At 38.9% G+C, this 11752-nt stretch overlaps 2 protein-coding genes and 1 long non-coding RNA gene across 3 annotated transcripts in view; 1 reads left to right on the plus strand and 2 right to left on the minus strand.

Annotated features, from left to right (window-relative positions):
* Nucleotides 1-660: 660 nt before the first annotated feature.
* Nucleotides 661-4555, minus strand: LOC112461911 (UDP-N-acetylhexosamine pyrophosphorylase-like). The gene is made up of 3 exons (XM_025027343.1): nt 2562-4555; nt 2047-2443; nt 661-1608 (listed from the first exon to the last, which is right to left on the minus strand). Exons 1-3 carry the CDS (start codon nt 3038-3040, stop codon nt 1069-1071), a joined length of 1416 nt encoding a protein of 471 aa, XP_024883111.1. The 5' UTR covers nt 3041-4555; the 3' UTR covers nt 661-1068.
* Nucleotides 4556-7422: 2867 nt separating this feature from the next.
* LOC112461904 overlaps nt 7423-11752 on the plus strand; it is a 7917-nt gene continuing 3587 nt past the window's right edge. The window contains exons 1-2 of the mRNA XM_025027332.1: nt 7423-7755; nt 10677-10846. Coding sequence (XP_024883100.1) covers nt 10741-10846 — 106 coding nt within the window. The 5' untranslated portion in view covers nt 7423-7755; nt 10677-10740. The remainder of the gene's footprint in view (nt 7756-10676; nt 10847-11752) is intronic.
* On the minus strand, nt 9740-11263 carry LOC112461905. Its single transcript, XR_003041604.1, has 3 exons — nt 10863-11263; nt 10219-10336; nt 9740-9941 (listed from the first exon to the last, which is right to left on the minus strand). It is a non-coding gene; the product is annotated as an uncharacterized LOC112461905 (long non-coding RNA).

The raw sequence follows: 11752 nt of genomic DNA on the forward strand, positions 1-11752 counted from the left end.
TTTGCGCATACGTTTCTCGTTAGAGAATCGGGCCCCGCAGTTAATCTTTTCTCTTTTTCTCTCCAACGTGAAAAGAAAAAGAGGAAAGATAAACCATGCAACAAGTTTATTAATTATCTCTCCCAAACAATAATACCATTTGATGTTTATGGTTGAAAAGAGCGCGCTAAAAGCATAAAAAAGTCATCTCGAGTCCTATAATCTATAATTGAGAGTCTAAAGACCTGGACCAACCTGGACACCGCGTTGTAGTGGCGGCCGCATGTATGGGGGATGAAGGCGCAAGATGTTCAATTCAAATCCTATTAAAAAATAAATGCAAACCAAAATACTTATTTTTGATGGATGTTAGCGTTAATATAATAGATATTTTCTTTCAAGAAGACATATAATTAATCTTTTTGTCACTCTCAGCTAACTTATCACTTTTACACACTCTACGTCATCCCAACCAGGGAAACTTCTGGTTTTATCCCATACATGGACGGCCGGTGTCCAGACTTTTATTATAGGGACTCTTTAAAAAGAGTCCAACTTATCACAATTATAATTGTCTTGAAAATCGTGCACAAGTAGTACCCGTTTCATATAAGCTTAGACTTGTATGCTTATAATAAAAGCACACGATTAGATTTACTACAGAAATATTAGAAACGCTTGTATATTCATTACTTTTATTTCATACGATATACCACATACTATAACAGTAATAATATATAAAAATGTGACAGTCGCAATACTTATGGACTAAATAATAATATTGCCAGATTATAGCCGACGTACATTTGAATTTATACAGCCAAATTCTATGCATACGTATCGACACTGTATACAGTCTTTGTTTACATGTTGTTTCCCTTTTCTTCATTCTTTTTATTTGTTTCAGCCAGTCCGTGGAGTTAAAAAAGTAACCACGAGTATTATAATATATACCGAAAACCGGATAGTATACAAATAATATGGTTATTAAGTAGTTATTATAAGCGCGGTTCAGAAACGTAACAGTCACTTGCTGGGGGACATCTCGTTATCTACATAGTATAGATTGATGGAGAGTTTATATTTTTCTTACTCGAGAACTTGTGGTTCCATGAAAGATCGATCGTTAACGATTTGACACAAATTTTCTCCCGCGTACGAAAGCAAAGGAGAGATCTCGACATTGTCCCCGACGTCTCTCGCACCTGCTTTCAGCAACCACTTTTTATGTAACGTGAGCAAATCGGTGCGGGCGGTGCTCGGGCAATCTTGACCAGCGGAACTTGAATTTTTCAGCGGGCTAAATTCCTCCTCACGCGTTCCCTGCCATACTGCGAAATTCTTTGCGAAGGGAAACACGTCAAACACAAATTTCTCTATCTTGATGCCGTTAGGAACGTTTGGAATGATTCTTATTCCATCGTCATTAACGTATGGAATTTTCTTTTTTGCCACGTGCAGAGGCAAATCTTTCTCGTAAAGATATCCGACATCTTTTAAAAAATCGATCGTGAAGTAGTGATTGCATATATTAGCAGCATTGTATACCAGTTGTCCATCGGCATGTCGAAGCTCCGCAGTCTCTTTCGTCATTTCGCTATATTCAACTACTTGATAGTGATTTTCCACCTATATCAACCAAAATAAAAGTAGTAAAAGATAGGTATAGGTGTGTGTGCGCGCGCGCGTGCATAAGTATATACAGGGTGTTAAAAAAAATGCTACATATTTTGAGAACAGAAACAGATAGTATGTTGAATGTTTGTACGTCATCGATGGTGTTAAATATACCAAGGTCTTTAAATGTATGTATCCTCATAGCCAAAAATAGGGAGGTGTATTCGCAAGAGGAATTAAAGGATGCGTAGCAATGAATGGGAACTACATAGGGCACCTCCTACATTATACGATGAAGACTGGCCCATATCTTAACATTCTTAACAGATATTTAATTTAAGACCCATGTTTACTGGACATTTTCTTATTGTTTTGATAAATACCACTGTTCTCAAAATATGTAACACTTTTTTTCAACATCCTGTATTAATATTATAAAAGAAAACATGCCTTGCAAACTACGCCAACAGCTTCAGAGGGAGAAGACTTGTCGATAACTTTAACTCCGCAGTCGGTCTCAGACAGCAAGCAGTATCCTATGAATATAGGATCCGCTACTTTCACCAAGATGTTGTCCACGGAATGTGCGTGAATACTCCGAATACCGCGTTGTAACATATCGTCCAATATTCCTTGATTTTTCAAAGCGCGATACAATCCTCCGTTACCATCGGGAGCCTTGGAAAGACGATGCTTCGCGTCCAAAATAATCTTTCCGTCAAAGGTGAAACACGGTAGCATACCCTGTTTGAAGGCTTTGACATTTTTATCTTTTAAACCAAAATAGTTGCGTTTGCTTAGATATTCAACAGTGGCGTCATGAGTGGCTTCGCTAGTAAGGATATACCTGAAAACGAAAATGACGTCAAGTGACGCTTTCCTTTTCCTTAGCATAGTGCACAGTAGGATACTTGTAGCTACCCTTGTAAAACAATGAATACGTATAATGATTCTTGCAAACCTACCAGGTTATTTCTCCATGTTTTCCATACCGTTGCTGCGCCATATTTTGCAGAGAGAGTATTCTTTCTGCCTGCAGTTGGAAAAGAGTTTTATGGGACGGCAACGCAACGTCGTACATTCCCTTAGGATAGGTGACTCCTAGACGCGTGCCTTGACCACCTGCCAACAGTACGACGGCGACGCGACCTTCAGCTACTTCTTTCAAGCCACGTTCCTCGTACATGTCCAACTCTTTCTCGGTGGACGTCTTGGCAGAGGCACGCTTGGTCCCATTGATCGGCTGTAACTTGGCATCCAGCGTACTCTGGCCGATGCGCTGGGAGGATTCCACAGCCCTCTTGAAATATCCGGTAATTTCCTGCAGGTCAAGCTCATCTATATCATTCGCCAGATGGTACCTATCCTCGTCCACCAGCTCCTCCCAAAATCGGAGCAGATGTTCCTGGTCGTATTCACTCAGCTTCTCTCTCAGGCGCTCCATGTCAACCCGCTTGTTAACACGCAGCGTTTGACACTTGCCAACGCGATATATATATCCCCTTATCGCGCGTCGTGTTTATCGTCGCGCGTTGCTCTCGGTAAATCTCTCGATACGGCTGCCCACGTCACGTCACGTCAAGAGACGCGAACGCGAACGCCAACGCGAGCGAGCGAGCGAACGGGCGAGGGAGGAAAGGAAGAAAGGAAGGAGCAACAGGCAACAGGCAACAGGTATTCATCCGGTTCGATCGGCCTCAGCCGCAGGTAGTAGTGGCAGTGACAGTGGCAGTGGCAGTGGCAGTGGCAGTGGCAGCGGCAGCGGCAGCATACCTTTGCTACCTTCACTTTCACGATTCCACGTAGCACGCCCACGTCGATTTCTCTTATCGGCCCCTCCCGCCCGGCCGGCCTTCTCCGCGGACTCCGCGCGTATATTCTTCCTTTTTCTTGCAATCATATCTCTTGCAAGCTTACAACGAGTGGATATCGTCGTCCGTCGTCGTCGTCGTCGCTCGGTCGCAACGAGAAAAGTTACCTCTTCCGCGACAACAGTGACAGATAACCTGTGCCTGTGTATCGACGAGTTGTTTATTCGTTCGTCTTACATCTACGTGTAAGCAGCCGAGATGAGAAGACGCGCGTCACGTTGTTCTCTCGACCTCGCGACGGATAAGCCAAATACAAATGGACATGTATGCAAATTAAACGAATTTCCCTCTTGTTCCTTGATTCTTTCTTCCGGTTAGCGCGCAGCGGCCAGCGGCCACGGCGAGGCCAGAGCCAGAGCCAGACCTGTCACCACTTGACCACTGTCATCTGTCATCAGACGCGTGCCGGTGTGAGCTGTGAGCGCCGAACACGTGAGCTGGTTGAGCACGTGTTAGCCGTGCATTCGTTAGCGCTGGCACTCGAGACTGCTCGAGACTCGAGGCCTCGAGGCCACTTGACGCCGCCGGCCGCGCAGGGAACTGCGCGGATTTATACACTTATTTATCTCAAATCTCACTTATAGCTTTAAATCTTCTCGCGACTCGCATGCACAGCTGGATAATAATGTATTTTCAGAAAAGCCCTTTTATCGTAGTCGTTATGGTAACAACGATCTTGTTTATTGTTAGTTTTGCGATTGTATTATAAAGACGATGTACGCGCGTGCGCGCGAATATTGATATTTGTGTTTGTGTGCTTCAAACGAACAATATATTTTTATTTGAATTGAGGCGCAGAAAAATTGGTAAAGAACTAATATTTCTGTCGAGATGTATCATATAGGCTGCGGTCCGATTCACGCGCTATCACGCTCACACAACTCACAACGCTGACAAGCTGTTATAAAAGGATCGTTCTGTCTACTGTCTATCTTTCGTTGCACATCGAATATATCAAACAAAGATAGAGCGATGTTTTCAACGCTGTGAATCGGACCATAGCCATAATAAATTGTGTTTATTATTTATACATATATTTCTGTGTAGATGCGCGCGGCATAAAAGGCATGGAAGGCTCGCGCTTCTTTTATAATTTGTGAATCGAAACTGTGTATTCGTTATGACCATTATGGTGGAAATATTTAAATAAAATAAAAAAAAATATATATATATATATATATTTAATTAACTCAATATTGTTCAATCTATTGCGTTTTATTTTTCATCCTGCACTTGTCGAGCATTAATCAAGCCATTTGGCCCAACTATTACCCGAATTTGGGTAGCCGAGGCTTGGCAAGCAAGTGCCGCCCAATATTGGGCCAAAGCTTAATAGCCAATCCTTATTCTTTATCATTATTATTAGATTTACAATTTTCTTTTCAAAAAAATAATTAAAAATATATAATTTTATTAAAAAATTTCATAATGAGCCGGCACTGGTTTCTGACATTCACCCGACATTGAGAAATATTATATCATATATCTAATTCAAATTTTATTACTCTTTTTAAACTGAATTTGTTTCTTAAGATGATTTTTGAAAAATTATATATTTGCGCTGGTTATGACATATGTAGACTATATATAATGCTTACATCAAATTAAGAAGTAGTCTACCACATAAGGCAGTTGGCTCACGATCCAGAGGTCCCAAGTTCGAATCCCACCAAGGTAAGTGTGTTTTTCAAATACCGGAAAATATTTATAATCATAGACTGCATCTTAAGAAACAAATTTAGTTAAAAAATAGTAATAAAATTTCGAAATAAATAATTTTTTTTATGTCGGGTAAATATTAAATGTATACAGAATATGCGATATCCCATTTTTAATGTTCTTAAAATAATCTATAAATGTTCTATAAATATATTTTGCACATATAAAAAAATTATGGATTATGCGGAAAAATTTATAAAACATTTGTAGATTATTCGAGAATATTTACAGAAATTTCTAAGGACATTCAAAGCGGGACATTACACGTTCTTTGCACATTTATAGATCATTCCTAGAAAATTCATGAATATTCTAAAGAATATTTATAGAACATTCATGGAATATTTCATGCTGTATGGGTTTTATTTAAATATTTTATTTATATATTTTATTTAAATATTTTATTTAAATAATATTAATGTTTTTGAAATAATTCCATTTCTAATTGCATCGTATTTCAATGCAAACCAAACAGTTCAAGTTCAACGGGTTACCATACGAATCCTTCAGCAGAACGTTAAAATACTGCGGAACAATACCTTTGCTTCTGTATTGTCCGCGTTTCTTTATTTGCAAATTAATATATCAAAGGTTTTATATTTTCACGGTTCCCATATAATTGTAAAAAAAGAAGTGATATCCGTACAAAACATATCTTTTTTGAAAAAAAATAATAAAATGCGTCAAAAATACGTGCTTTATACACAAACTTTATTTTAAAAAATTTTGACCAAATTTGGTCTTATAATTACATATTTTTTACTACGAAAATAATGATATCAAAAGGTACACACCTGTACTGTTTTTTTATTATTTAGATTCACACACAAAAGACATTTGGCGCCAAGTTTCTTATCATATTTATTTAGCGCAAACCTTCTGATGTTATTGCTTTTTTAGCAAAAAAATACAAATAGCATTATAAGATCAAATTAGATTAAAATTTTCTCTCTTTGATAAAGGTGTTGTATGGAGCACGTATACTTGGCGTGTTTTTTATCTTTCTTGGAAAAAGGTAAGTTTGGAGATCTATGTGCGAGATCTGGTAGTTAGGTAAATTCAAACTACATATCCGTGTAAACATACATCATAATAAATAAACTATATGTCTCTTTTTACCATTGTGAGAAATTCTATATGAACGCTTGCTGAGGCAATCACTGTATCATATTTAATATTAAACAATATGTATTACAGAACGGTCGTGGAATAATTTCGAGAAATTGAAACCTTCGCTGGTGAAGTGCACGACCTGTAAAAAAGAAATTAAGATACCTCTTCCAAAAAATCGCACAACAAAAATGAGAGCTTATTTAATGTACATGGAATATCTCTCGATGATGACACTCCCACACTACCTGACCACTTGAAACAATATTACTCGGAGTTATCGGGACATAAGGCAAAATCATAATTCTCACTTTCTATGATAATACTATTCGATCAACGATAGATGCAGATACAGATCTGAAGATTATCAGCTGCAGAATACAAAGATCTAATTCTACTATCAGTAATGCAATTTTCCCTCTAACCCACCGTTGATATTTCTTCTCTTTCTTAAGAAACAACCTTATGCCGCAATCCCCGTTTCATGCTAGATGTCGAAGTCGTCAAGCTATTATTCCCCGGAAATATGCACTGTACGTTAATGTTTAATTTTAAAGATCTAAACTGCTTCAAAAGTATAAAAAATTAAAACATTGCGTTTTGATACTTCGTCGTGTTACGCGTCCTTTGCTTATTTTTGTTTCTCTTTCAATGTTTACACATGTTGTACGATAACAATGGAATCAGTGACACGATAGACGCTCGCATTAGACACGGCACGGCGGCAAAAGGATTTAACTGAAAAGAAGGCCACAGCGTAGTAGGCCAGGTATTGATTTCGATTTGCCGGAGTGCTCTTTGCATCCGCGCTTTCAGGGTCACTCGAGTACGGCGTAGATGCAGGAAGAGAGCGGACAAGGGTAAAGGTCTTCACACATAAAATCGCGTAAGAACGTAAAACGTAAGCGTAAGAAAATCGACCAATCCCAATCAAGTATTGCGCTGTTCGTAATCCCAGTAGGGGAAAATACTCGATTAGGATTGATCGATTTTCTTACGCTTACGTTTTATGTCCTTACGGCATTTTATGTGTGACGGCTTAAACGGTGTGGCGCGGTGCGGAAGGGCGACCTAACCACCACTGATATTGCGCCGTGCGGCGCAAGATGCGGGATGCGGGATGCGGGACGAAAATGATGGCAGAACATTCCCAATCGGTTGGCGAGTTCGATCGTGTTCAGTCGTGTTTTGTCTAAAAGAAAAATTTTTTTTGAAACGACTGTTACTGTCTGGATTGTTTAACTACCTTGTATCGGCGCCTCTCGAGGCCTCCAACCTCCAACTTTTGTAATTTACGCCGCTTGCGGCTTATACGACGAGTGGATCGCCCGGGCCTTATTTAGAGCAGTATTGCTTGACGGCCAAATTATAAAAAGAAGACAACAACACAAGAGGGGCGCAAATCTCGCAGATTTCCGACGAGGAAGAAGTCGAGATCTCTTCGTCGCAGTACCGAAACGTATGTGAGCTAATTACCATGACTAAATCGGATTTTAAATACACTGATGTGAATTTTTATCAATACAAAATTAACTTTTAAAAAAAAAGTAAAAAAAGACGCCAAGTACACGCGCAATGTATGTTGTAAATCCAAAAATCCTAAATAGTAGTAACTTTATTTCTTCCTAACAAAATAATTAACAAAATTGCGTTACCTAACCTCAAATAAGCAATATATATTTTTAAAAAAGATGTGTAATTGCCCCAGTTGGAAAGCGAATGTATATATTGCTTTGAAAAATAATTGAATCAAAATTTTAGTACACTTTATTAAATTTTGAGGTCTAGCGAAAATAAAAATTCCCATTTAACTCTCGTGTAATATTTGATTGATACAAAATTAATTTGCAGTTCACTTTTCCATGACCTGTAAAATATATTAAGGATTAAGGAAATATATACTGGACGATAGTGCAAAATTATGACCTATTACGCGAACATTATAGGCGTTTTTCTGCCCGGTGAAGCGTATCTAATTCTTTAGATATCTTGCGCGACATACGCACGCACAGTGGCTTCTTCGTTTTAGATCTATACTTGTAGTTACATCGCTACATATTGCGACGTAGGCTGCGTTCGGAAACGTCACCCTGGTATACTCACCCCTTCTCTTTCTAACTCGCTGAGATAGAAAGAGAAGGGAGTACACTCGAGTCAACTCGGATAACGTTTCCGAACGCAGCCATAGTAGAATACAATAAAGTATGCATATTCCGAGAAAAAAAATATAAACATGCACGCGAGGTATACTTGTCTACCTGTAACTTCTGTATAAAATATGTATACCGTGAATAATTAAAATAGCACAACTCGCAAAGGAATCGAGATCGATCTAGGAATCTGTGATTATAAAGGGCTATGACTGTAGGGTATAAACATATATATCGTTAAAAAAAAAATAAAGGATGTTTCAATTACTTTATAGAAACTTTTCAGAAATATTTTTACAGATTGACCCGAAACTTGGAGAAATGGTTTTCGTTTAATCGCTCGGTCAACTTTCATTGGTTGATTGTGAGCATTTATGTAATGTTGGTATCATACATAATACTCTGATAAAAAAAAACAAACACAGTAACAACTGTGCCGCAACCAACAACGTAGAACTACGTCTACTGTCACTAACTTATGTTGAAGTATTCAGCGAAGGACAGTTGACGTAGGGTTACATCAACTGTCCTTCGCTGAATACTTTAAAGTTTAACATAAACTAGTGACAGAAGTATTATGTATGATACCAACATTACATAAATGCTCACAATCAACCAATGAAAGTCGACCGAGCGATTAAGGGAGTAGTACAGTCTGGCGGAGGACTGTACTACTTCAATTTCAAGATTTATTTGTGACAAAGTGGTAGGCCAATCAGGTTCATGGTGTATACGATATTGAAGTACATGTTTAGGTGCATTTACAGCATTTTTTATATGGAAAAATATTAAGAAATGTAGGAGTTATGTAGGAGGTATTAAATTTAAATGTATTCCCCACAGAGTGACGTTCAAAAATTGTAAAAATGTTAAAAATTGTGAAAGTTATAGCACTTAACAAAAAGAAGTTCATTGGCACAAAATAACTTTTTGCTATAAAGTGCTATAACTTTCACCATGAATCTGATTGGCCTACCACTTTGTCACAAATAAATCCTGAAATTGAAGTAGTACAGTCCTCCGCCAGACTGTACTACCTCCTTAACCGAAAACCGTTTCTCCAAGTTTCGGGTCAATCTGTAAAAATATTTCTAAGAAGTTTCTATAATGTACAATAATTGAAAATTGAAACCTGCTTTATTCTTTTAACGGTACATATGTTTATACCCCAGTCATTTATTTTAATCACAGATTCCCGGATCGATCTCGATTCCTTTGCGAGTTGTGCTATTTTAATTATTCACAGTATACATATTTTATACAGAAGTTACAGGTAGACAAGTATACCTCGCGTGCATGTTTATATTTTTTTCTCGGGATATGCATACTTTATTGTATCCTACTAGGTATGGCTGCGTTCGGAAACGGATTTTACAAATGACTATGTGCGCTCCAAATAATTGTACGCAATATCTCCTTCACTATTGAAATAAGTTTTGTCACTCACCGACCGATGCGCAGCAGCGGAATTATCAGCCACGTAGCTACGTCGATTCTGTAACATATAAGATTTAAAATAAAGTTAAAAAGCGTTAAGTGATTAATTTTTCAAAAAATAATTCTTATAAACAGTGAATTTTTTATTCATCTTTTAATTAAATACTTTTGAAATAATGATATACTTTCCGAAAGAGATCTTCACAAGAATAAAATTTTATAAAATTTTAAATTATTTATTTATCTCTAATTATTATTTTTTAATGAATAAAATCGAACTATCCAAATAAACACAAAGAAATAATTAGTTTTACACAAGAGTAAAAAATATTTACCGTACGGTTGATCCGCTGGCGCCCGATGCCTATCCAAGGTCTCCTCCTCCTCTCAGGCCATCCAGATAATCTGCTGCGTATGATTCTCTCGATGCGACCCTCTCCAAGTCGTTATTTTCTGAAACATTTGAATAAATGATTAAATTAAATAAAAGAAATACTTTCATATATGATATAATATAAAAAAGTCAATCACAAGTCAATTACAGATCAACGTTCTATAACCCTACGCATCGTCACGCGGGTACAACCTGAGGAGACGACTGATGTGCGTGACGATGCGTAGGTTTGTAGAAAACGTTGATCTGTAACATATACAATTTTATCCAAACCATTGGGTGATTGTGAGCATTTGTGTAATGTTGGTATCATACATAATACTCTGATAAAAAAAACGGGCACAGTAATAACTGTGCCGCAACCAGCTCATGTTAAAGTAATGGCGTGTTTACTTTTAGGTACACGGGTCACTGTCCCACCCTTAATTTCGCGTTGGAAAGAGATTCGGAGCCAAATTCCAGTATGGAGGCGGAAGAGCATCCAACTTCTCAGGATAAAGAGATTAAAAAAGATTGTAATAACGAAGCTACGTTTTGCAAGGCAGCTCCGTACACTCAAGGATATACCGGTAAGAGTTCACTCACCGGCGGATGCGTCGTCGCCGCACATTTCACAGCTTCCTGTGCTCGTTCCTTTCGCGTTGCTCTTTTCCGCTCCTCTTCGCTGCTCCCGGCTGTTTCACTCGTCCGCCCGCGAAACGGAAACTTTCGAAATCCGTCATACCCATACCTATGCAACGACGCGACGCGACGTGACGCGAACTTGCGCTAATTAATAATTAATACGTTTACGTTGTGCAGATACCGGGAGAAAGCCGCGGCTCCCGGGCAACTCAAGCGGTGGGGATGGAATGGGGGTAGAATGAGCGGGAGGCGCCTGGCGCAATCGCTGTGACACCGTGTTCGGTATGCCTGGATTGCCTGGGCACTGGCAGCAGCCTCGACCGGCGATCCTCCACTACCCCCGCTCCGTCCCCCCTACTCATGTTACCGAGAAGCCGCGGCCCGAGGCCCGAGCCGCCCGCGAGCGGCGACTGCGACGAGCCCAGGCGAGCCCAAAAAAACGTAAACCTCGGCGAGCAAGCGGCCAAGCGGCAATAATGCGACGTCTCGCGAGCGACGTTTGTTTTTTTAATTTCTCTTTCTAGGCTGCATTCCGATATTCACCGTCAGAAACTTTCAGTACTGAAAATCTACAGTATACGTGACATAAAATATAAATTTGCAGTACTGACAGTGAATATCGGAATGCAGCTTAAATTCATTGCCAGCGCTGACAATCTATACTATCAATAGTATACGTTACGTGTACTATAGATTTCCAGCGCTAAAAAAGTCCATATAGGTAAATGGAAAGCGAAACGTATATGATTTGCGGTTAATATCAGCGTGTCGGTATGCCGCTCTCGCGCGATTGTAAGGACCTAAGCAGAATGGCTGTCTTGGCAGTGTTTTATGCCTTAAGTCTTTGTCTT

The sequence above is a fragment of the Temnothorax curvispinosus genome, unplaced genomic scaffold (genome assembly GCF_003070985.1).
Source record: "Temnothorax curvispinosus isolate PA1 unplaced genomic scaffold, ASM307098v1 QBEX01011875.1, whole genome shotgun sequence".
Taxonomy (NCBI): domain Eukaryota; kingdom Metazoa; phylum Arthropoda; class Insecta; order Hymenoptera; family Formicidae; genus Temnothorax; species Temnothorax curvispinosus.

Bases quoted from the DNA above. Each gene is read 5' to 3' on its own strand.
- LOC112461911 (XM_025027343.1), bottom strand. From the start codon at position 3,040: ATGGAGCGCCTGAGAGAGAAGCTGAGTGAATACGACCAGGAACATCTG. The intron at 2,444-2,561 runs GTAGGTTTGCAA...TTTCGTTTTCAG, and splicing joins AAACATGGAGAAATAACCTG to GTATATCCTTACTAGCGAAG. The intron at 1,609-2,046 runs GCATGTTTTCTT...TGGTTGATATAG, and splicing joins CTGTTGGCGTAGTTTGCAAG to GTGGAAAATCACTATCAAGT.